The following is a 27,240-nucleotide window of genomic DNA, read 5'->3' as shown; positions in this document are numbered from 1 at the left end:
GCCCCGTCTTTTATTGTCACACGAACACCACAACACATGCATGCGGCCACAACACACTCATGCTGACGGTGGCCGGTGAAAAGTGTCCTCTGCATTTAACCCATCCAGGCATGTCCTTTCCTCCGGGGGGCAGGCCAGGAGCAGTGGTCGCTTTCTCGTAAAGCGCCCGGGGACCAACTTCGGATGTTGTCGTCACTGGTCGGATGACGATGACAATCTGATCTTCTGCATGTTTTTAGTGGGGGGTTATATACGGAGGAACCCCCTGAGGGGGTTATCATCATCATCATCATCATCATCATCATCATCATCATCAACCTTTGTTTAATCGGGCAAGTTAATTAAGAACAAATTCTTATTTTCCATAACGGCCTGGTGACTGAGTTGGTTAGTTTTTACACCAACTTCGGCTGGCGGTGTTCGGACCTTCGAGCCAATCACAGTGCTTAAAAATGTGCGGCCTGCCGCCCACCCAACCGGCAAGCCGGGCACAGTTTAATCTGAGCCATGGAGCTGACAGATTGTGTTGTGAAATAATGGCTGGTGTCCGGCCGATTGTGGTGGGCTGCATGGGGCTGGACTAAAGTCCGGGTTCATCCCATTGTCTCAATGTGCTGCTGCTTTCACCTTCTGCAGGTCCCACTGTCACATCATCAACTCACCTGACTACACCTGAAGTGACTGCTTTAATACAGTTATTGAGCTTGCCTTTAGTGGTATGTGGAGCCTTGTCTGTGGTGCTGAAGTTGCATTAGATCTCTGTGTCACGTTTTTCTTTTGGCGACTTAAGCTTTATTTGAATAAAAATAAATAAATCATATCACAGAAACGGCAATAGCGTCACCAGACAAAAAAACAGACAGAGAAAATAACAAAAACAAAACAAAAACAAAACAAAAAAGACAGCAGCAGCAATGACAACAACAGCAAAAAGTACAGCACCGCATTGTCCACCGGTAGTCCTTAGCACAGTCCAGGATGGTTTAGTTTAGTTTAGTTTATTAGGATCCCCATTAGTCGCAGCAGGATGCTACGGCTATTCTTCCTGGGGTCCGATGGTAGGTATCCAGGAGCTCCCAACTTCTCCTTTGGTCCACCCATTCATGGGACTTGTATGGTGAAAATCACCACACAAGTCGCCACAATAACCCTAACCCTAACCCGAAGATATTTTACCCTCTATCACTAACGTCGGGTGAAAATCACCCGAACACGTAGTCGGTAGAAAAAACCATGAATGGGAGCAGGGAAACACACCTACTGTACATTCAATGACGTCAGTGAGCATCCTGAAGGTACCCAAGGACCCGCCCACCTCAGACAGCAGCAAGACAATGAAATGTAGTGTCCATGTAATAAGTGTCCACATCATCTCCCTCTGCCTCCTTGCAACATCCCGTTTTCCGCCTCCACGACAGACTCCACAGGGCACAAACATGTTAGAGCAAATATCAATACCAGCTTTTATATTGAATGAAACTGCTGAAATCTTCCCCACTTTTCATTGTACTTATCTGCCTCATTTATTATGCTATAAGATATTGTTACAATTCCCATTAGGCCACAGCTCATCTCTCAGACCTGAGTCCTCATTATGTTACCATCTAGCTACGGTGTTCATTATCTCAATCCCGCACGGGCCAACACAATGATACAGATCGGCAGACATGCATCCGATTTCATTAATTAACTTGGCATCGTTTGTTATCTAGGGGTTTCCACTACTACGGCGATAGTTGTAACATGAAGTAATAAACACTGCAACTCTTTATTGGCATAGTACATTTTTTGCTTGTCAAATTGACGAAGGAGGGCACTTCAAGTGACGTCACCTATAGGGCTCCACACTGTGTTAATCCAGGCCTGACTATAGGACATACCTGCATCTCAACAGGATTTAGTCCTTCTGTCTTTTTCAGGAGTGCGATTGTTTGGATGGTGAGAGATGATGGTCATTTCTCGTGCTTCTGCGTTGTAATGCACGTTCAGCAGCTAGTTGTTTATGTCGTTACTATTACTACTACTACTACTAGTTGCTATTGGTAAATGGTAAATGGTAAATGGCCTGGATTTATATAGCGCTTTTATCCAAAGCGCTTTACAATCAGTAGGTACATTCACCCATTCATACACCGATGGTGGCAAGCTGCCACGCAGGGTGCTGGCACACCATCAGGAGCAATTTGGGGTTCAGTATCTTGCCCAAGGACACTTCGACATGCAGACTCGAAGAGCCGGGAATCGAACCACCGACCTCTTTCATCCAAAGCGATTAGTGACGACCCACTCTACCTCCTGAGCTACAGCCGCTATGTCGTTACCATAGCAACCCATGCAGATAGGCTGGTTGTGTCTGGACACACAGATCCAACTTGAACACTTGGCCAAATCAGATTTGTGAAACCAATCAAGAAGATAATGACTTTAGCAACAAATCGGATTTGTCTGCAGTTTGAACATGGCCCAAGTGACGACAAGGGTTCCTGACCAATCTGCTGACTAGTTGGGAGTGAGAGTGTGTTGGGGCTTTAACTGCTGAATACTGGGCAGGGATTGGCTCCAAGATTCGTGATGTCACAAATCTTGCTTGTTGAAAACGGCCTTTTCAGTAAACTCAGAGAAATGTCCACTTTCAGCAGATGATTGTGAAAACAGCCTTCTAGTATCAAACTCTGCACAGACATCATTCTGCACAGTGAAGCTCAAACATCCAACTGTAGGAACAAGAAGAAAAACTGATTTTTGACTTTAAGGAGTCTTTAATATACAGTAGTAGCTCGCAGCTTAGCTCACTACATTTTTCAAGTAGCTTGCCCACTGCTACACCACGCTACAGATTGTGTAATGTGTTCAGCATCACTGTGGAAGAGTGTGTACATGCAGAGATAGGCTACTTTTGGGACGTTTTACTGGATGCTGTTTTTACCATAGACAGACAGGTCTACTAGTCTCCAGGGGCCAAAATGACGGAGACGTAGCTCTGCTGCGTGAGTGACCTCTGGGTGGGCTTGACGGCCTGCCATGTTTTTTTACTCCTCCCGAGCTTAGCTGAGAGTGTGATGTCATAGAGGAGGTCTACACGAGCGCGTGCATATATTGTTTGTGCTGCCACTTTCGACACAGGGTGCAGTGTCCAATATTTGTACGAAAATGTCACTATGAGTGACCTCTGGATGGGTTTGACGGCCTGCCATCTTTTTTTACTCCTCCCGAGCTTAGCTGAGAGTGATGTCATAGAGGAGGTCTTCCTGAGCGTGTGCATATGTTTGGCAAGCTACTAGTTTGAACACACACCTGCAGTGTCCAATTTGTAAAAGCCATGCACCCCACTGAACAGCATTTATCCAATTTAGATATTGAGAAGAATGATCTCAATGTTATTAAAACAGTTATTGTTATACAGAAATATAATTTGTATTGTATAGCTTCGTTTAAATGCTTAGTTTATTGTTTCAATGTAAAAAGTAACCCTTTCAGTGTATTTTAAATATATATATTACGTCGCTTTTATTTTGAAGGCAACCGGAAGTCTCATTGTTGCTAGCTCACGGGACAGGAAGTGTTATTGTTGCCAGCAGAAGGGGCTTGACGGAGGCGGAGCTTTCTTGGGCCTACTTCCGCCGGAGAGATTGCAAAATGGCAAAGCAACATAACTAGGTGCACACCGCCACCTACTGCACCTGAATATACATTAACTGTCCTCGAAAAAGGCTTATTTTCGAGACCCCTACCAGAGCTCCAGCAAAACGCTAAACAGTGATTTTTCACATCTGTCTCCCATTAATTAAATTGATTGTTGGGAGCCTTTGGGGCAATATTAGTTTTTGGTTAGGGGAAAGGTGACAAAAAAGCTCCTATCTTCATCAGATGTGCCGAGGTATGAACCAGGTGGAAATTGCACTTTTATGGTGATAGGAAGAGGACTCCTTTACTTTTCTCTCATTTAGGCTACCAAACATAAAACATAAAGTCCTGTCATATTGTTACTGAACTGCCTAGGATGTTATTAACAATACCCAGTGTGTATGGAGATAGTTTTTTTTTTTTATTGCAAATGACATTTCTATAGACATACCCCTAATAATATAATCTAGATCAATCTTAGTGCCATATACCCTTTCAAACATGCTCCAAGTCCAACCAAAAATGCTGCACAAGTAGCCTATAAACTAGTAGTATATAATTCAATTCAATTCAATTCTTTATTTCAGACCCAGGTAGATCCATATATCACAGTAAGAAACAGTAAAAAACAGCACAGTACAAAATAAGTAAATAACAACAAAGGGGAAACATGTAAGGCCTTCCACAATGTTCAATGCCTAACATACAGACCTGTTTGCCAATGGTTCCATAGTCTGGAAAAGAATCTGACAGAACTTCGTACAGGGTTAGTCAGGACAGCGAAGAGGTCATCTTCTGACACAGATGCCCTACACATAAATCTATACATCCGATTCCGCAGGACAGCAGAGCAGGTTGGAACTCTGATACTAACAAACATATAACTCGCGCTAGAGCTTCTTGAAGCTCTCAACAACAGCCTCATGCTGTCACTGTGAGCTTTCTGATGCCGCCTTGTTTAAAACGACACCACCGGTGGGCAGTATACAAAGGTGTACAGTATGCTTTAAAAAGTGAGATCTTCACCGGTACAGAGCACATGCTGAACTGTTCGCTTGAGCATACAGCTTCCAACGCTGTCTAAAGATGTCCTTGTCATCAGACAGGTCATCTGAGATAATATGACCCAGATATGTGATCTCACTGCACACACTGAGTGCAGTGCCATCAGGAAAGGTTCAATGTCTGTCTTCTCTACTTCTGACAATCATGATCTTACTCTCTTTAGCATTGTATATTATATCAAAATCAGCACCATACTGTGAACATATTCTCAGAAGCTGTTGGAGACCAGCACTATAATGGGCTAAGGATAACCAGGTCATCTGCATACATAAGGTGATTGATTAACGAGTCACCAACCCTACAGCCCGTTTATTGCAAATGACATTTCTATAGACATACCCCTAATAATATAATCTAGATCAATCTTAGTGCCATATACCCTTTCAAACATGCTCCAAGTCCAACCAAGAATGCTGCACAAGTAGCCTATAAACTAGTAGTATATAATTCAATTAAATTCAATTCTTTATTTCAGACCCAGGGAGATCCATATATCACAGTAAGAAACAGTAAAAAACAGCACAGTACAAAATAAGTAAATAACAACAAAGGGGAAACATGTAAGGCCTTCCACAATGTTCAATGCCTAACATACAGACCTGTTTGCCAATGGTTCCATAGTCTGGAAAAGAATCTGACAGAACTTCGTACAGGGTTAGTCAGGACAGCGAAGAGGTCATCTTCTGACACAGATGCCCTACACATAAATCTATACATCCGATTCCGCAGGACAGCAGAGCAGGTTGGAACTCTGATACTAACAAACATATAACTCGCGCTAGAGCTTCTTGAAGCTCTCAACAACAGCCTCATGCTGTCACTGTGAGCTTTCTGATGCCGCCTTGTTTAAAACGACACCACCGGTGGGCAGTATACAAAGGTGTACAGTATGCTTTAAAAAGTGAGATCTTCACCGGTACAGAGCACATGCTGAACTGTTCGCTTGAGCATACAGCTTCCAACGCTGTCTAAAGATGTCCTTGTCATCAGACAGGTCATCTGAGATAATATGACCCAGATATGTGATCTCACTGCACACACTGAGTGCAGTGCCATCAGGAAAGGTTCAATGTCTGTCTTCTCTACTTCTGACAATCATGATCTTACTCTCTTTAGCATTGTATATTATATCAAAATCAGCACCATACTGTGAACATATTCTCAGAAGCTGTTGGAGACCAGCACTATAATGGGCTAAGGATAACCAGGTCATCTGCATACATAAGGTGATTGATTAACGAGTCACCAACCCTACAGCCCGTACCACATGCATTTAAGATCAAAGATAAGCCATTCATATACAAATTAAAACAGAATTCCACCCTGGTGAACAGAGTTGGACACATGGAAGGGAGCAGATGTCACATTCCCCCATTTCACTGTCATTGTCTGATGTGCATACCACCAATACACCAGCATTCTAACTAAAGAACTAGGAAGCCCACTTTTAGTTAATTTTAAAAATAATTTCTCGTGATTGATACGATCAAATGCTTTTGAAGCATCAATAAAACACATGAACATTGTAGAGTTTTGCCTATTATATTTATCTACAATTTCCTTGAGTGCAAAAATACATAAATCAGTGCCAAGCTTTCGTTTCAAACCAAATTGCTTGTCAGTAGACAGGATGAACCTCTCGAGTCTACTCAAAAGAAGTCTCTCCAGCACTTTGGACATGACACTGGCCAGAGCTATTGGCCTATAATTATCTGAGCTGTTCAGCTTCCCCAATTTATCTTTGATGACTGGAACTAACACAAACAGATAGCATAAGATCAGGTAGCACTCCATGAACTAAAAACCCCGTGTAGCACATGGCCACCAGAGGGCACAGTTTCTTACTGGCAAGTTTAATATGTTCAGCTGTAATATTATCAAGACCACAGGCCTTATTATCTCCTAGCTTCAATATCGCTTCATGGACTTCAGCAGGAGTGACAATAACGCCATCATTAAACTCTACAGTATCCACTACAAACCCATTACTTTTTACACAGTTTAACAGCTCATATTTTTTCTGCCACAACTGTGCAATTTCATCAGGGCCACATACACCGTCTATATTAGATGGGAGAGATGTTTTGCAATTATTAATCGTTTTTATTTCTTTCCAGAAGTCATTGACATTATTCTTTTGCAGCTTCCTTGCCAGTGAATCTGACATTGTATTTTAATTTATTTTAATATAACACAGTGCATATTGAAAATTATCATTGGTGCGTTTTTATCCTCAAACAAGGGGCCATGCCTACATTTGCCTGACACAGCCCACTTTTTAAAAGCATTACGAGCCTCTGCATGGAGCAGATACAGAGAGATGACACCAATGGCGTTATCCACAGGCATGGTAGATTGCCAGTGTTTATAAAAAGAGTAGAAACCGCACACTCTGGCTCCGATGCAATGAATTTAATAAACGGACAACGTTTCGGCCTGGTGGCCTTTGTCCAGTGTTTAACAGCATTAAAAAGGGTATGTGGTCAGTGGTAGCCAAATCATAATCAATCTCTAATACCTTGATATATACTTTAGCAGTTAGCATATTGCAACATATAGCCTGAGCTATTCCTCTGTAACGGAAAACTAACTTAGTAGTGCAATATGGACGCAAGGTGATGGTAAACTTCCACTGCAAAAACAGCAAAGGGATTTTTTTACTTTATTTAATTTGCCAAAAACAATAAACGAGTGGACATTTCATTACATACAAGACTGGACATGACACGACATTAAGGCATGGTATGACTGACATTGGTGAGGTGAGCAACAAAAGAGAGAGAAGGCCACAAAAACATAACCACACAGGCACAGTGGCGCAGCACTGTCGCCTCTTAGCTAGAAGGTCCTGGGTTCGATTCCCACTTGGGACGCTGAGGGTGTCCCCCCCCATGTCTTCAGTCCCTATGGCCCAGGGGGGCTATCTCGTCAAAAGGGGCTTTCTTTGTGAAGTTTGCATGTTCTCCCCCGTGCTCCCCTGCGGGTTCCTCCATACAGCATCAGTATGGACCCCATGCAGAAGATCATCTGACCAGTGACGACGTTTGAAGATGGTCCCTGGGCGCTGTACACAAGACAGCTGACCACTGCTAAAGACGGGTTTGTCTGTTCATTATTCCAGTCCAGTTATTATTAATAGTAATAATAATAATAAACAGACAAGAGAAAAAAAAGAAAGGAATAAAATGAGAAGGGGGAGTGAGTATTTATGTGTTCTGGCAGACTTAAAACAGGGAAGGGTGTGGGAGGTTAGGGTAATGGATGGGGGGGGGGGCGTGACTCAAAGCCCCGCAGGCAGGGCACACCCCAGCAGGGCGAGCCTGGAGGATGCGGGGCACAAGTATGACTTGCATTTGTAATTAACGACAGGATGATGCTTTCCACAGTAATAGTGACAAACACTTATTTCAATTCTAACACTGCAACTGAGCCATCAGTCCCTTGGATTGACAACTGCCCTGCAGAGATTATTTTGTAACATTAAAAAAGTAATAAGATTCAGCACAGAAAAGGACAACTAGATTATAAAAACTAAAAATGTAAAATCATTGAATTTGGCATGGGATCTCAGTTGCCCATCACCCCCTGTCCTGTCTATATCTCTAATGTACAACAGAAGCACACCTGCCATTTAAAGCCAGGGTTGGGCAACAAAACTGCATTGCTAACCCGTTAATCCTACTTCATGGTGAGACACAGGCCCCAGGTCTTCAAACGAGACCAAAACGGAAACTTCAAATAACAGAAGTGATTGTGGAAAACATTTCATAATATACTGTAAAGCACTGCAACACTTTTTAAACACTGCTACTCTGTGCTACTTTGGTATGGACATTCATGTGCCTCTTCAGGTTGGACCTGCCGGTGAACCCTTTTCCACAGACACTACATCTTAATGGCCTCTCCCCTGTATGGGTCCTCATGTGTTCCGTCAGGTAGGTTTTTAGAGCGAAAGCTTTCCCACAAGTGCTGCACTTATATGGCTTTTCCCCTGTGTGAGTTCTGGTGTGAAATTTCAAAGTTGTGCTGACGGCAAAACTTTGCCCGCACAAAAGACATTTATAAGGTTTCTCCCCTGTATGCACTCGGATATGGCTTGTGAGAGATGAGCCTTGGGCAAAGTTCTTCCCGCAGTAGACGCAGCTGTAAGGTTTCTCCCCTGTGTGAACTCTCATGTGCGTCTTCAAATACTCGGCACGGGTGAAGCTTTTCCCGCAGGTGTTGCAAGTGTGTGGCTTCTCGCCTGTGTGGATTCTAACATGCATGTCACGGTTCCACTGACAAGTGAATCCTTTTCTGCAAATGATACACGTGAAAGGCTTTTCCCCCGCGTGGGATCTCATGTACTCAGCATTCTGTGTTGACCCTGCGTTCTCACAGCTGGATGTGTTGTAAGCTTGGCTCTCAGCTACACGACAGTCGTGAGAGAGGACCTGGCGGTCGCCGACTGGTTCCGATACTGCAGCAGAGCCCTCAGATGCTGGAGGCACGAGCCATCTTCTCATCTCATCTGCGACACTCGGAGTTTGGTAAGGATCTGAATGCAGCGACTGATGTTCACTGTGGTGGTGACTTCCGTCATAAGCTGGAGTCAACTTAAAGAGCTCAGCCTCCTCTTGCAGTAAAGGCTGCTCTCCCTCCTGACTGGTGCAGAGTTCCTCCCGTTCCTCTTTAATCTGTGGAGGCTCTGGGTCCTCTTGACCCAGACTGAAGTTCCTCTGCTGGTTACAGTGCTGCTGGACCAGGAGAACCTCCTCCTGAATGACAGGTGGCTGTGGGGGGTCTGAAGGGGGGGGAGGAGACAGGAAGGGACACTTGATCAATACAACCTCTTGGGGGTCCTGCGATCAGAAATGGAATCAAAGCCCTCTTTGTTTGATCACAGTGCACACAGAAGTCCTGCTGGTTTGATACCCAACATAAAACACACTCCTCCTTGAGCAGTTGGCAGAACTATAAAGAACATCGTTGTGTGTAAATATGCAGGAAGAGGTTCTTTAATCGCCACCAGGGGTCCTTGAGGGTGTTCCAGGGGGTCCCCAGCAAAAGAGGGGAAGCATTTATTTTCAACAGTAACACAATGACAGAATATATGACTAGCCTCATGGGTTTCATACATTCTCTGTAATAAAACATCTAGAACACATGTGTCCAACTCAAGGCCCGGGGGCCAAATCCGGCCCGGCACCTCATTTTATGTGGCCCGCGAGAGCTTGCAAAGAATACAATTTGCACAATACAATTCTCCGCAATACGGCTAAAAATAGCCATTGTTAAATTGAATAAAAGTTGTAGGCTACTAGTTGTCTGTTTGCCATTGTTTTCCCTATAATTCTGCTTTCAGAGCTAGCTAAGTTATTAATTAATTAAGGTATTACTAAAGAACAATAATAATTGAACCAGAGGCAATATGAAATATGATAACACGTAGGCTAGATATTTATATTGCCTTAGATATACAACCGGCCCTTTGAGTACAACCATAATGCTGATGTTGTACGGGATGAAATTGAGGTCGACACCCCTGAATTCGAGAAGAACAAATCTTATCAGATGGGCGTCCCTGCGGTCTACGGAGGGACAACAAGGTATCAAATGGGGGTCAGACCTGTGGTCGTCAATGTGAAAAAGATTGAGAACCACTAGTGTAAAAACCTGATGCAGGCAGTGGACTGGCTTGGTCCAAAATGACAGTGGACCAGGGAAAACCAATGAATTGCTGCCCTTTTCAACATGACATTATTTATCACTCTCAATACTAGGGATGAAACGTTAACCGTGATCAAATTCCTTACGTTTTAGCCGTACACTTTGAAGAACATGGTAAATACTGTCCATCATCAACCAAAGTTGGCAACCGTCTCCCAGATGCAGACCTTGGAGAAATGATTTCAGTGTATCAATCCTTTTTGGGTCCGAGTTTTCAATATAAAACTTGGCGAAATTATTTCCGAGTGTATTAGTACTTTTTGAACATTTTCAGCACATTTGAACAATACCGTGATAATACTGATAATAAGCGTGATCATTTTGGTGACTATAATCGCGATGTTAAATTTCCATATCGTTTCATCTCTGAACGATACCCATCCCTACTCTGGAGCGGCCATGTTGGCTCCATGTTGATGTTAACGCTGAACTTCATCCAACTCTCTCCTATAGCGCACACTTACATTTTAATGTAGTTTTATTCCTACTACTACTTACTACTAATTCTACTTTGATTTATTAAGTAAGGAGGAGTGTGTTTACTGTACTTCTTCCACTGCTGCGTTTCCATGGTAACCGCTCTCCCAGCTGATTCCTGCTGGAGAATGGTAGCTGCTCCTTTAACACTTCTAATGCAGCAATAAAGTCTTCCTGATGGACCTTTAGCACAACTGATAAAACACACACGCACGTGTGCACACACACACACACACTATGACCCTATAGGCTAAGCACACACTCACAGACACATTAACACATCCTCATATAACACAGCTTCAACTTCTGGAACAAACACACACACAATGAGATGTACATATACACACAGGCTCCACACACACGCACGTACGTACGTGTGTGTGTGTGTGTGTGTGAGCACACCCATAATAGAAAGTGTACTCTGCTCCTGTGTATTCCCTCCCAGTGCTTGACCTGAGCAGCGCTGTGTGAGGGAAGGTAAGCCACTTTGATCTGTGTTGTTAACATTCTATTCTGCGTCTTCTTCATGGAACTCACAGCGACATTATTTGAACTGAAAGAGCCGCTCTCTCTCTCTCTCTGATCGTGAAACGATTACCTTGAAGTCGACTCAATGAGGAGCTGTCCACACTTTGTTTAGCCAGACTCGGCACCTGGTTCCCACTAGCATAGAGAATTTTCACTTTGCACTTTTGTCCACACCTTGTACAATTATTAGGCTCGTAGCTGTGTTTTTGTCTGTGTGTCCACTTTGGCAGGAAAACCTCAAGACCGATTCTCTACTAACAATCCAGTCAGCCGGTCAAATACTGAAATCACTCAGACGGTAAACTTGTCCAGTCAGCAGGTCAGACAAATACTAGTCTCGCTAGCCAGCCTCCTCTCCCTTCCGTCCGAGGAGTCTGGCGCCGCAGGTCTCCATAGTGGGATTGCGATGGGCGGCGCTTAGCGGCAGTGCCCTTGGAAAATAGTTTCAAACAATCCAACTTGCCGTTTTCAGCGTGTAGCAACGAGCTAGCGTGTAGGTTTCTGCCGTTAGCTTGCTAGCTAGTTAGCATTGTTGTTTACCCTGAGGCGGCAGGGGACTATTTACAGCAACACACAGGGAGGAGGGAGCGGAAGCCGCTCTGATTGACATGGTCGGAGCCAATGACAGAGCTTCTTAAGCGGGGAGCGGAAATCCGGCAGCGTCTGAAATCGACGCTTCCAATGGGAGAGCAGAGTAGAGCAGAGGAGGGTTTATCCCAGTTATGGAGACCTGCGGCGCCAGACTCCTCGGACGGAAGGTAGAGGAGGCTGGCTAGCGAGACTAGACAAATACTGAAAGCAGACGGTAAACTAATCCAAGTAAGCAGGTGAAATACTGAAAGCAGACGGTAAACTAATCCAAGTAAGCAGGTCAAATACTGAAAGCAGACGGTAAACTTATCCAAGTAGGCAGGTCAAATACTGAAAGCAGACGGTAAACTTATCCAGTTAGCAGGTCAAAGACTGAAAGCAGACGGTAAACTTATCCAGTTAGCAGGTCAAATACTGAAAGCAGACAGTAAACGTATCCAGTCAGCAGGTCAAATACTGAAAGCAGATGGTAAACTTATCCAGTCAGCAGGTCAAATACTGAAAGCAGACAGCAAACGTATCCAGTCAGCAGGTCAAATACTGAAAGCAGACAGTAAACTTATCCAAGTTAGCAGGTCAAATACTGAAAGCAGACGGTAAACTTATCCAGTCAGCAGGTCAAATACTGAAAGCAGACAGTAAACTTATCCAAGTTAGCAGGTCAAATACTGAAAGCAGACGGTAAACTTATCCAGTCAGCAGGTCAAATACTGAAAGCAGACAGTAAACTTATCCAAATTAGCAGGTCAAATACTGAAAGCAGATGGTAAACTTATCCAGTTAGCAGGTAAAATACTGAAAGCAGACGGTAAACTTATCCAGTCAGCAGGTCAAATACTGAAAGCAGACGGTAAACTTATCCAAGTTAGCAGGTCAAATACTGAAAGCAGATGGTAAACTTATCCAGTTAGCAGGTCAAATACTGAAAGCAGACAGTAAACGTATCCAGTCAGCAGGTCAAATACTGAAAGCAGACAGTAAACTTATCCAGTTAGCAGGTCAAATACTGAAAGCAGACGGTAAACTTATCCAGTCAGCAGGTCAAATACTGAAAGCAGACGGTAAACTTATCCAGTCAGCAGGTCAAATACTGAAAGCAGACGTAAAACTTATCCAGTCAGCAGGTCAAATACTGAAAGCAGACAGTAAACTTATCCAGTCAGCAGGTCAAATACTGAAAGCAGACGGTAAACTTATCCAGTCAGCAGGTCAAATACTGAAAGCAGACGGTAAACTTATCCAGTCAGCAGGTCAAATACTGAAAGCAGATGGTAAACTTATCCAGTCAGCAGGTCAAATACTGAAAGCAGACGGTAAACTTATCCAGTCAGCAGGTCAAATACTGAAAGCAGACGTAAAACTTATCCAGTCAGCAGGTCAAATACTGAAAGCAGATGGTAAACTTATCCAGTCAGCAGGTCAAATACTGAAAGCAGATGGTAAACTTATCCAGTCAGCAGGTCAAATACTGAAAGCAGACGGTAAACTTATCCAGTCAGCAGATCAAATACTGAAAGCAGACGGTAAACTTATCCAGTTAGCAGGTAAAATACTGAAAGCAGACGGTAAACTTATCCAAGTTAGCAGGTCAAATACTGAAAGCAGACGGTAAACTTACAGTTAGCAGGTCAAATACTGAAAGCAGACAGTAAACTTATCCAGTCAGCAGGTCAAATACTGAAAGCAGACGGTAAACTTATCCAGTTAGCAGGTCAAATACTGAAAGCAGACAGTAAACTTATCCAGTCAGCAGGTCAAATACTGAAAGCAGACGGTAAACTTATCCAGTTAGCAGGTCAAATACTGAAAGCAGACAGTAAACTTATCCAGTTAGCAGGTCAAATACTGAAAGCAGACGGTAAACTTATCCAGTCAGCAGGTCAAATACTGAAAGCAGACGGTAAACTTATCCAGTTAGCAGGTCAAATACTGAAAGCAGACGGTAAACTTATCCAGTTAGCAGGTCAAATACTGAAAGCAGACGGTAAACTTATCCAGTCAGCAGGTCAAATACTGAAAGCAGACGGTAAACTTATCCAGTTAGCAGGTCAAATACTGAAAGCAGACAGTAAACTTATCCAGTTAGCAGGTCAAATACTGAAAGCAGACGGTAAACTCATCCAGTCAGCAGGTCAAATACTGAAAGCAGACGGTAAACTTATCCAGTTAGCAGGTCAAATACTGAAAGCAGACAGTAAACTTATCCAGTTAGCAGGTCAAATACTGAAAGCAGACGGTAAACTTATCCAGTCAGCAGGTCAAATACTGAAAGCAGACGGTAAACTTATCCAGTTAGCAGGTCAAATACTGAAAGCAGACGGTAAACTTATCCAGTCAGCAGGTCAAATATTGAAAGCAGACGGTAAACTTATCCAGTCAGCAGGTCAAATACTGAAAGCAGACGGTAAACTTATCCAGTCAGCAGGTCAAATACTGAAAGCAGACGGTAAACTTATCCAGTCAGCAGGTCAAATACTGAAAGCAGACGGTAAACTTATCCAGTTAGCAGGTCAAATACTGAAAGCAGACGGTAAACTTATCCAGTTAGCAGGTCAAATACTGAAAGCAGACGGTAAACTTCTGGATAAGTGGACTGTTGGACAAACACATGTGTCTGCTGCCCTAGTTGTTTCACAGTATATAGCTAATGTTCAGTATTTGCTCAGGCAGGGGCACTATGGCGGGCTAGGGTAGCCTACTCTCTAAACCCGAACCCTAAACCAGCAACCCTTGAACTGGGCCTACTACGACCCAACTCATGTATTGATTTATTCTAGGGCTGCTCGATTAACCTAAAAAGCATAGTCACACCTCCGCCAAGGAGATGATGTTTTCGGTGCCATTTGCTTGTCAGCAGGATTACGGAAAACTACTGGCCTGATTTTGATGACACATTGAAGGGTGAACCATGGGCCAAGGAAGAAGCCATTACATTTGGATCTGACTCGTGACTCACGAACAAGCAAGTGGCCTTGGCGGAAGACTCAGCTCTCCGCGTGCCCATCTAGTTTAGATATTGAGATCACGATTATTTGACACGATTACTCATTGACTTTGGGAACACCATGCATTTATTGTACTTAAGAAAAAATTAATTGTTTTAACACTTTAAAATATAATTGAACTGGGGGGGGGGGGGAAATGAAAATACAATAACTAAATAAATAACAAAAATAAATAATATAAAATACAACCTATTGCAAAATATTCAACATAATTGTTAAACTATATCTCTATACGTCAGTCACTCAGGTAAGAGAGGGACAAAATCTAAAGTTGCTGACTGTACATAAATGGATCTAAAATGACCTAATGCGTATGATGTGTGCATCATGCCATTTGGAGTGTCTCTCCTGGTGTGAAAACAAAAATGTAAAATTAACATTCCATAGTTAGTAACTAGGATTCGCAAACAGTAAACCGTGTATGCTGCCCTAACAGTAGGTGACTTTAACATGTGGTATAAACGTTAATTGGGTAGGCCTAATTTACCTGTGTCTCAGTGTTTCAGCGCATAGAATTGAACATGCAGCGTGGGTCCTACAGGGTTTCCACACTGTGAACAGCGTGGATTCTTCAAATCATTTTTGCATCTGTAATCAAGGATGAGGGCCACAAAGTAACAGTAGTAGAAACCGTAATAGTGTTAAATGGTTATTTCCAGACTAACATGCCAACCAAGTCCCAAGTCCCTGTTTGTCAACCGCTCTGCAGAGCTTTTATTTTTTTGAAAAAAGAAAAGAAAAACTAAAAAAAAAAAAAAAAAAAAAAAACACGCACATTTACACTTCAAGCTGATTTATCATGCTTATTTTTTCCAAAATTGTTAATCTGTCAATAGAATGTTTTCATGGAATTGTGTTGCTAGGGAACAGTTTGAAACCTAGCTTATTTCCTGTCAGCTATTGTATTGGCAGCATACTGTATACACCGCAACAGGAAGTTAGCTAGGGGCAATTTAGAATATTTCTGTTGTCAACAATGTCAAGTTGAAAGCGTCTATAGCTCAGTGGTGTTCAATCATGTGCCGTTACGAATCAACAGGATGCACGTTTTCATTCCAGCTCAACACTACAGCAGCCGATTCCACTGATTAGCACAACGTCATCCAGAGAGGGAAACCAACTGGTGAAATCAGATGGTGAAGTGTTTGGTTGAAATGAAAGTGTGCGTACTCTTGTCTGATACAGATGAAGCCATTGATGAAGCTCCACATTCTATTACACACTTGCCAAACTACAGTTGTGCGTTGGTTGGATGCCCACCAATATGTATTGGGGGGAAGGGGGATGGGGGGAGGCTGGTAGTTACTGTACAGTGTTCTCTATGGGATTCTCTTAGTTCAATCTTGTTATTTAAGTGTTTTTGACACTTTTTGAGCCCTGGTAGCTGGTACTCAACTCCAGTATGGACAGTCGTGTGCTTCTTCAGGTTTGATCTGCAGCTGAACCCTTCTCCACAGAAACTGCACATTTATGCTTTTTCCTCTGTATGGGTCCGAACGTGTTCCTCTCAAGCCTTTGTTTTTAGCAAAAGCTTTCCCACAAGTGCTGCACTTATGGCTTTTCCCCTGTGTGGGTTCTGATGTGCTTTTTCAAATTGCTGCTGCGAGCAAATCTTTTCCCACACAAAACACATCCATAAGGTTTCTCCCCTGTGTGCACTCGGATATGCTTTGTCAGAGTCGAACGATCAGAAAAGCTCGTCCCGCAGTAGACACAGCTGTACGGTTTCTCACCTGTGTGAACTCTCATGTGCGTTTTCAAATTGTCACCACGGCTGAATCTCTTCCCACAGATGTTGCAAGCATGCGGCTTGTCGCCTGTGTGGATTCTAACATGCTGGTCGTGGTTTGATTGAGAGTTGAATCCTTCCCCGCAAACTCTGCATCTGAATGGCTTTTCCTCTGTGTGAGTTCTCGTGTGTTCTTCCAATTCAGACTTCTGGTTGGACATTTGTGCACAAAAGTCAGGTTTGAATGGCTTTTCACCAGTGTGCGCTCTCATGTGAATGTTTAAGTAGGCCAAGGTACTCGTAGTTGATCCTGCGTTCTCACAGCTGGATGTGTTGTAAGCTTGGCTCTCAGCTACATGAAGGTTGGGAGAGAGGATCTGACAGTCACTGTCTGGTTCTGATACTGCAGAGCCCTCTCTGTCAGATTCAGATGAGATGTTGGCTAGAGGCTCTTTCTCTGCTACACTCTGAGTTTGGTAAGGATCTGAATGCAGAGACTGATGTTCACTGTGGTCACTTCCATCACAAGCAGGAGTCAACTTAAAGATATCAGCCTCCTCCCACAGTAAAGGCTGCTCTCCCTCCTGACTGGTGCAGAGTTCCTCCTGTTCCTCTTTAATGTGTGGAGGCTCTGGGTCCTCTTGACCCAGACTGAAGTTCCTCTGCTGGTTACAGTGCTGCTGGTCCAGGAGAACCTCCTCCTTAACGATAGATGGCTGTGGGGTGTCTGTAGGGGGAGGAGAAAGGAAGGGACATTTGATCAATACAAGATGTTGTGGCTCCTTCAAAGTCCTCTTTGTTTGAGTAGGGGGACCCAAGCTTGGTCAGAGTGCCAATAGAACTCTGGCACCGCCCCCTCTGACTAGAGAAAATGTCTACTTAAACATGTTAAACATAGCCTAAACAAAGTAATTATAAGACCAATAAATAAATATGCCTGTCAGCATTCATTAAAAAAAATCCAATCTGTGTTAATATACTTCCTGGGTGCAGGTCGCTGGCTAAATGAATGTGTATAATGAGTCCTTCAAATTTTGGCAAGCATGTGAGGTGAGGCTGCTCTCTAATTGGTTGCTTCAGATTTTCCACAGGACACAGCTCTTTGTGCCACGACACTCCCACTTTTATTGGCAGCGAATTGGTAGTTTCCCTGCTCCCAGTTGACTGGCACTTTTTATGACATGGCAACTGGAAATAAATAACTATAATAAATAAATATAATATCATCAAAATGATAGCTGGCTTAAAGTTAGAAATCGTCTGTATTTTCTTACCATAGGCAATTAGGCATATTGGATACAAGCAAGGCATCTGTATTTTTGGAATTATTTTCTAATTATAATTTCTGGTTGGATTTTTTTTCTTCTTCTTCTAAACTAGGTATACAGGTCTTAGTGTGTCTTAGTCTTCCTCAAATTGTCCCATATTCGGAGGACATTTAGACGAAGATGAGGTTACATGCTACAAAAAGTTAAAGCCACAAGGTGGCTAAGTCATATGGCTTGTCTGATTTTTGATATATACAGCACAACACTGAGTCCAGCACACGCACACACACACACACACACACACACACACACACACACACGCGCGCGCGCGCGCACGCACACACACACACACACACACACACACACACACACACACACACACACACACACACACACACACACACACACACACACACACACACACACACACACACACACACACACACACATCGGGCTGCTGCAACCTTTAATACAAATATGTGACAGATTTTCTCTTTGTTTCACTAAGAGCATTGTGATTTTACCAACCTGTTCTGTGTGGCTTTATCTCAGGCCTCAAAACGACATCCAGCACCCTGCGCTGTCGGTCGATCTCTTCCTCGTACTCTAGTACAGTTTTTACAAACACTCCTAATATTTCCTCAGCAGCCGCAGTTAGTCGCTCGTTGACGAACGTCCTCAAACTCTGAACTGTAGACATTTCCACTCAAGTAGACGAGAGATACTTTACGAGAAACGCAGATCCGACACTCAGCTACCAGACTAGCTAGCTGTTGGAGGGCGCTAGCAACAGAGCTAGCTATGTTCAGCTGTCTGTTTTAGCTACTTCCGCCGGACTCTATATAATGTTACACACTATTTTATACAGAAGAGTTCCTAATATCGTGTTTTATTATTAGTTACACTCACTAGGGGTGTATCATTATAACTACAACAACGCCATAAGACACACGCTTATATCACAGAGCAAAGATTACAAAAACGCTGCACGGTAGACAACACGTCAACTCGGAACAAAAACTCCAGTTAGTGCCCGTCTGTTCTTGTGCAACTTCTTGTGGGGAAACTGAGCTAGACTGTACTGCTTCCTCTAGAATAGATTGAGAGATGAATGCATTTTGACCATGGGATTTTGACATTGAGAAACAGAAACAGCTACTGTTTTAAGATGTCTTTTAAAAAGACGGAAAAACACCAAAGTGTGCATTTTAACAAGTTTAAAAAAGGGACAATTACCCTGAGAGATGAATGCATCTGTTGTGTTAAGATATCTTTTAAAAAGATGGGGGGAAAAGACCAAAGTTGTTCAAATCTACAACTATGTAAAAAGATAGAACCCTGGGGAATTTAGTTCGGTCAAAATGACCGAATATATATATAATTCATTGCCTTTTGTGTAAATGAAAATACAGACACCTTTAAGAAAAATGAGGTAACATCAGCAATGTATTATTTTTTAATTCAACAAAGTTATTGCACATAAACTTCAAAAGGGTCAAACTGACCACCATGGCCATAGAACACACTATAGTGTGAGAGGTGTAAATAAAAATATACAATGAAATCAAAGGGAATAAGAAGGACAAAAGATCAAATGAAATAAAAAGAGGTTCAGCAGTTCAGACAGTTATAATATACTATATAATATAATTTACACATTAAGAGTTTTTAAAGGGTAGGCGCTATAAGCGTTTGCTTCAGCCTACTCCTTTTCGGTCAGATCTTTTCAGGCTTGTATACACCCAACCAGCAATCACTGTTTGTTCTCTTATTTTGTTTTCTTGCTTTTCTTTAATCACAACTGTATTGAGCTGTACTTGTGAAATTGACCGAAATAAACTAAACTAAACTAAACAGCGAATGCTTTGAGTGCTGAATAGTTTGTTGTTGCATTTCACTTGTAAAAATAACAATAAAGGTAGTTAGAAAATTAACTTTTGTGAAAATTTTGCTAGGATAATAAAAAAGATGTATAACATTATAATGTTGTTCTGAAAAAATGCAGAAACCCAAACAGCACTTCTTTGTATAGAATTGGAAATTGAACAGAAATTACAAATATATTGGACAAATTATTTCCAAAAATATGAATTCCAGAGAAAGTGCAATTAACATCAATGTCATTTATTTAAAGTTTTTCCTTGATAGCATCAATGGAGAAAGAAATATGAGCGAAAAGAAAAGCGATAACTAAATAACAAAAATAAATATGTAAAAAATTCAACCTACAGCAAGATATTCTACATATTGGTAAACTATATCTTGAAAGGTCAGTCTGGTAAGAGAGGCACAAAATCAAAAGTTGCTTACTGTCATGGATGGTATACTGTACATAAATGGATCTAAAATGACATGCGTCTGATGTGCATATTGCACCATTCCGTGTGAAAATTAACATTCCAGTTAGTAACAGGGATTTACAGACCTAACTTGGCTTTGCTACTCTACAAACATTAACCGTAGGTTACTTCAACGTGTGGTATAAACGTTATTGGAATTAGGTAGGCCTAATTTACCTGTGTCTCAGTGCTTCAGCGCATAGAATTGAACATGCACCGTGGGTCCTACAGGGTTTCCACACTGAACAACAGTGTTACATTGTGAGCTTCTTCAAATCATTTTTGCATCTGTAATGAAGGATGAGGGCCACAAAGTAACAGTAGCAGACACAGTAATAGTGTTGAATGTTGTCAAGTTGAAACTGTCTATAGCTCAGTGGTTTTCAATCATGTGCCGTTATGAATCAACAGTATGCTGGATTTCATTCCAGCTCAACACTACAGCAGCTGATTCCACTGATTAGCACAACTTCATCCAGAGAGGGAAACCAACTGGTGAAATCAGATGGTGACGTTTTTGGTTGAAATTAAAGTGTGCATACTCTTGGGTGATGCAGATGAAGCCATTGCTGAAGCTCCACATTTTATTGTAGGCTTGCTAAACTATGGGATTCTATTAGTTCAATCTTGCTCACATTTTTTAATTGTCAGCCTTATTATTATTATTATAAGTATTTTTGACACTTTTGGAGCCCTGGTACTCAACTCCAGTATGGGCAGTCGTGTGCTTCACCACCTTTATGGTTTTTCCTCTGTATGGATGCGAACGTGTTCTTTCAAGCCTTTGTTTTTAGAAAAAGCTTCCCCACAAGTGCTGCACTTATATGGCTTTTCCCCTGTGTGGGTTCTGGTGTGCAGTTTCAAATTGCTGCTGACAGCAAATCTTTTCCCACAAAAAAGACATCCATAAGGTTTCTCCCCTGTATGCACTCTGATATGCTTTGTGAGTGTTGAACGATCAGAAAAGCTCGTCCCGCAGTAGACACAGCTGTACGGTTTCTCACCTGTGTGAACTCTCATGTGTGTTTTCAAATTGTCACCACGGCTGAATCTCTTCCCACAGGTGTTGCAAGCATGCGGCTTGTCGCCTGTGTGGATTCTAACATGCTGGTCGTGGTTAGATTGAGAGATGAATCCTTCCCCGCAAACTCTGCATCTGAATGGCTTTTCCCCAGTGTGAGTTCTCATGTGTTCTTCCAAGTCAGACTTCTGGTTGGACGTCTGTGCACGGAAGTCATGTTTGAATGGCTTTTCACCAGTGTGCCCTCTCGTGTGAATCTTCAAGTAGGCCAAGGTACTCCTAGATGATCTTGCATTCCAACAGCTGGGTGTGTTGTAAGCTTGACTCTCAGCTACATGAAGGTTGTGAGAGAGGAGCTGGCAGTCACTGTCTGGTTCTGATACTGCAGAGCCCTGTTTGTCAGATTCAGATGAGATGTTGGCTAGAGGCTCTTTCTCTGCTACACTCTGAGTTTGGTAAGGATCTGAATGCAGAGACTGATGTTCACTGTGGTCACTTCCATCATAAGCTGGAGTCAACTTAAAGATATCAGCCTCCTCCCACAGTAAAGGCTGCTCTCCCTCCTGACTGGTGCAGAGTTCCTCCTGTTCCTCTTTAATCTGTGGAGGCTCTGGGTCCTCTTGACTCAGACTGAAGTTCCTCTGCTGGTTACAGTGCTGCTGGTCCAGGAGAACCTCCTCCTCAACGACAGGTGGCTGTGGGGTGTCTGAAGGGGGGAGGAGAAAGGAAGGGACATTTGATCAATACAAGCTGTTGTGGCTCCTGAATCAAAGCCCTCTTTGTTTGAGTAGGGGGACATGAGCTTGGTCAGAGTGCTAAAAAATCTTGCTGATTTGATACCAAATATATTTTTCCTTCGACTTGTTCCGTAGCTTTTCTCTTCTTACTGGCAGTGAAATTGTATAATTGGTTTGGTTTCCCTGCTTCCAGGTGACCAGCACGAATGCGGAAATCAAAGACAATTCCGTTATTTCCTTACAAAAATACCCTTTCACCAGGCGCTCACTGGAAGAAAAAAATGTAATAAAGAGGTGGGTAGTTCTGGGTCCTGAAACGGGGAGCACATAATGTGGTGAAGCTGTCCCAGGGGACAGGCTGTCACAGCGGGGAGAGGAGCGAACAGAGGCCGGGGGCGGAGCCTCTCAGGACGGGGAAGGAGGATGAGGACACAACCTTACCCAGCAGCACCAGGGAGACAGTAATGGGCAGAGTAGGTGGAAAGTAATACAAATTGTCTAAATAAATAAGTATAATAAATATATTAAAAAAAGTTAGAAATCATCTGTTTATTCGGTGTTTTTGGAATTATTTAGGTTCATTTTTGGTTGGATTTTTTCCTTCTTCCAAATAAGGTTAAAAAAAAAAGGCTTGTGGAATGTTAGTATTCATATTATAGCCCAGTTAACGCCTAAAACGATTAACAACACCTGCCTGTTTTCTTGGAAAATCAAAAATTCAAGGGAATGCATTTAGCTAAGGGGAGATGGATGCATCTTTATCTTCTGACTGAGGAAGATGAAGATGCATGCTACACACACGCGCATGCAGCCTTTAATAATATAAACAAATAGCTGATAGATTTTCTCTTCGTTCCAAAGAACATTGTGATTTCACCAACCTGCTCTGTGTAGCTTTATCTCAGGCTTCAAAACGCTATCCAGCAGCCTGCGCTGACGGTCGATCTCTTCCTCGTACTCTACTATAGTTTTCACAAACACTCCTAATATTTCCTCAGCAGCCGCAGTTAGTCGATCGTTGACGAACGTCCTCAAACTCTGAACTGTAGACATTTCCACTGAAGTCGACGAGAGATACTTTACGAGAAACGCAGATGATCCAACAACTCTCAAGAGGTTGTGATACCACAGAGGCACTAGCTTGCTGGGAGCTAGCTGCTATGTTCTCTGTGTAGCTACTTCCGCCGGACTCTATATAATGTTACACTAAAGATAAACTCACGGGGATGTATCATAACCAAAGAACTTAACTACCCATGATAACTACAGCCATGGATATTGCTACAGCTACTATGACACACACTATGACACTAAGACACACGCTTATATCCCAAACATTGACAGTAAATAAAAAAAATATCCCAAAGTAAAGATTACAACAACGCCGCACATTAGGCAGCACGTCGGCTCGGAACTACAAACGCGAGTTCCTGCCTGTTCCTGTGGGGAAACTGAGCTAGACGGCACTGCTTCCTGATTGAGAGACGAAGGCAAATTTTGACCATTCATGATTTTGACATTGAGAAACAGCTATTACTACCGATCTTTTAAAAAGACGAAATAACACAAACGTGTGCGGTTTAACAAGTTCAAAGAAGGGACAGGTGTTGTAAGCTGGTGAATAACGACGCTAGTCAGTTGCGACTCAAGCTCCAAGTGTTTACTGACAGCCGCATAATACACACAGACAGGACACTTCCGGTGCTAAACTCTGATACTAGAACTGATCACAGGGCGGCGCTGTTGACTAACCAGCTATTACAAGACGCCCTGTAACAACAGGATTCCATAACTAATATCCATTATTTATATATATATATATATATATTTATTTATTCTCATTGCCTTTTGTCTAATTCATATAAAAACTATTTTAAATGAAAATACAGACACCTTTAGGAAAAGTCAGGTACCATCAGCAATGTATTATTTAATTCAACAAAGTTATTGCACATATACATTTCTGAAGGGTCAAACTGACCGCCGTGGCCATAGAACACACTATAGTGTGAAAGGGGTAAATACAATATACAATAAAAGCAAAAGGAATAAGAACAAGACAACAGATAAAATGAAATAAGGCAGAAACCCAAACAGCAAATCTTTGTATAGAATTGAAAATGGAATGGAAATGTATTATATTGTAATATATTGGGCAACTTCTTTCCAAAAATATGAAGTCCACAGAAAGTACAATTAACATCAATGCCATTTCTTATTTATGCAAATAAGGTTTTTGCTGGATAGCATCAATGGACATGTTTGAAACAGACATCTAGAGGTTTGTTTATGATAAAGTATATCTTGACACTCAAACCCCCCCCCCATCCCCCACCAGATACTATATTTGGGACAAATCTTCTCTAGTAATGGATTAGATATGGGACGGTGACTATGTCATTCTGAAAGAGGCATCCTATCCTATGTTCCCTATTATCAGCCGACATCAGCCTGCCTTCTTCTGTTCAGCTACCGGATCGGACGAAGGACCATTTGATTTCAGACTTGTGTGTTGCTGGGAACCCGAGGAAGTGCAATGTTACAAGATTATTTGACACGATTACTTTACTTTCATACTTTGGGACCATCATGCATTTATTGAACTTGGAAAAAAAAACTCTTATTAACACTGTATTTATTGGGGGGGGGGGGGATTTTTTGTAAAAAAAGATAACAAAATAACAAGAATAAATATATTAATAAATATAACATATAAACCTACTGCTAAATATTCTACATATTGGTAAACTATATCTCGAAAGGTCAGTTAGGTAAGAGAGGCACAAAATCAAAAGTTGCTTACTGTCATGGACTGTATACTGTACATAAATGGATCTAAATTGACTTCATGTGTCTGATGTGCGCATCACACCATTTCGAGTGTCTCTCCCGGTGTAAAAACAAAAATTGAAAATTAACATTCCACAGTTAGTAACAGGGATTTACAGAAGGTAACTTGGCTTTGCTGCCCTACAAACATTAACCGTAGGTGACTTTAACATGTGGTATAAACGTTAGTGGAATTAGGTAGGCCTAATTTAGTGTCTCAGTGCTTCAGTGCCTAGAATTGAACATGCATCGTGGGTCCTACAAGGTTTCCACACTGAACAATGTTACATTCTGAGCTTCTTCAAATCTTTTTTGCATCTGTAATCAAGGATGAGGGCCACAAAGTAACAGTAGTAGACCCCAGTCTAACATGGCAACCAAGTCCCAGTTTGTCTGTCAACCGCTCTGCAGAGCGTTTATTTTGAAAACACGTAAAAAAAAAACCACACATTTACACAGCAAGCTAATTTATCACACTTAATCATTTTCTCTAAAACTGTTGCTTCTGTCTATAGCTCAGTGGTTTTCAATCATGTGCTGTTTGTTATGAATCAACAGTATGCAGGTTTTCATTCCAGCTCAACACTACAGCAGCTGATTCCACTGATTAGCACAACTTCATCCAGAGAGGGAAACCAACTGGTGAAATCAGATGAAGTGAAGCTCCACATTTTATTGTATGCTTGCTAAACTATTGGATTATCTTAGTTCAATCTTGTTAGCATTTTTTTATTCTCATAATTTTTTTTCACAAGTATTTTTGACACTTTTTGAGCCCTGGTAATCAACTCCAATATGGACAGTCGTGTGCTTCTTCAGATTTGATTGATCTGCTGCTGAACCCTTCTCCACAGAAACAACTGGACCTTAAGGTTGTTCTTCCGTATGGGTCCGAACATGTTCTTTCAAGCCTTTGTTTTGAGTAAAAGCTTTCCCACAAGTGCTGCACTTATACGGCTTTTCCCCTGTGTGGGTTCTGGTGTGCTTTTTCAAATTGCTGCTGACAGCAAATCTTTTCCCACACAAAAGACATCCATAAGGTTTCTCCCCTGTATGCACTCGGATATGCTTTGTGAGATGTGAGCCGTCTGCAAACTCCTTCCCGCAGTAGACACAGCTGTACGGTTTCTCACCTGTGTGAACTCTCATGTGCAGTTTCAAACTGTCACGACGGCTGAATCTCTTCCCACAGATGTGGCAAGCATGCGGCTTGTCGCCTGTGTGGATTCTAACATGCTGGTCGCGGTTCAATTGAGAGTTGAAGCCTTCTCCACCAACTCTGCATCTGAATGGCTTTTCCCCAGTGTGAGTTCTCATGTGTTCTTCCAAGTCAGACTTCTGGTTGGACGTTTGTGCACAAAAGTCATGTTTGTGGGCTCTCATGTGAATGTTTAAGTATGCCAAGGTACTCCTAGTTGATCCTGTGTTCCCACAGCTGGATGTGTTGTAAGCTTGGCTCTCAGCTACATGAAAGTTGTGAGAGAGGAGCTGGCGGTCACTGTCTGGTTCTGATACTGCAGAGTGCCAGTCTTCCCTGGTGTGAGTTCTCGTGTGTTCTTCCAAGTCAGACTTCTGGCTGGACGTTTGTGCACAAAAGTCATGTTTGAATGGCTTTTCACCAGTGTGCGCTCCCATGTGAATGTTTAAGTAGGCCAAGGAACTCCTAGTTGATCCTGCATTCTCACAGCTGGATGTGTTGTAAGCTTGGCTCTCAGCTACATGACAGCTGTGAGAGAGGAGCTGGCAGTCACTGTCTGGTTCTGATACTGCGGAGCCCTCTCTGTCAGATTCAGATGAGATGTTGGCTAGAGGCTCTTTCTCTGCAAAGATATCAGCCTCCTCCCAGAGTAAAGGTTGCTCTCCCTCCTGACTGGTGCAGAGTTCCTCCTGTTCCACTTTAATCTGTGGAGGCTCTGGGTCCTCTTGACCCACACTGAAGTTCCTCTGCTGGTTACAGTGCTGCTGGTCCAGGAGAACCTCCTCCTTAACGACAGGTGGCTGTGGAGGGTCTGAAGGGGGAGGAGACAGGAAGGGACACTTGATCAATACAAGCTGTTGTGGCTCCTGAATCAAAGCCCTCTTTGTTTGAGTAGGAGGACTTAAGCTTAGACATAGTGCTGCTAACTTTAGAAGTCTTGCTGATTTGATGCCAAACATACTTTTTATTTGAATTGTTCCGTAGCTTTTCTATTTCTTGTCTCTCTATTTTGAATGAATGAATGAATTTATTTATGACAGTTGTTAAACATACACAGTGAACAGATCAAATCCATACACCAGAATTAAATTACAGCAGTGGGTTTGATATTACTATCACG

At 42.4% G+C, this 27,240-nt stretch overlaps 1 protein-coding gene across 1 annotated transcript; it reads right to left on the bottom strand.

The window, feature by feature from the left end:
* Window positions 1-8,486: 8,486 nt before the first annotated feature.
* On the bottom strand, window positions 8,487-18,716 carry LOC310783790 (uncharacterized protein; the record flags this gene model as incomplete). The annotated part of the gene is made up of 3 exons (XM_083644694.1): window positions 18,525-18,716; window positions 16,733-17,455; window positions 8,487-9,472 (listed from the first exon to the last, which is right to left on the bottom strand). Exons 1-3 carry the CDS (start codon window positions 18,694-18,696, stop codon window positions 8,487-8,489), a joined length of 1,881 nt encoding a protein of 626 aa, XP_083500820.1. The 5' UTR covers window positions 18,697-18,716.
* Window positions 18,717-27,240: the final 8,524 nt, after the last annotated feature.

The sequence above is a fragment of the Poromitra crassiceps genome (genome assembly GCF_964638095.1).
Source record: "Poromitra crassiceps genome assembly, chromosome: 10".
Lineage (NCBI taxonomy): Eukaryota > Metazoa > Chordata > Actinopteri > Beryciformes > Melamphaidae > Poromitra > Poromitra crassiceps.
The sequence above is the reverse complement of the archived record's forward strand: the minus strand, read 5'-3'. Positions and strand labels throughout refer to the sequence as shown.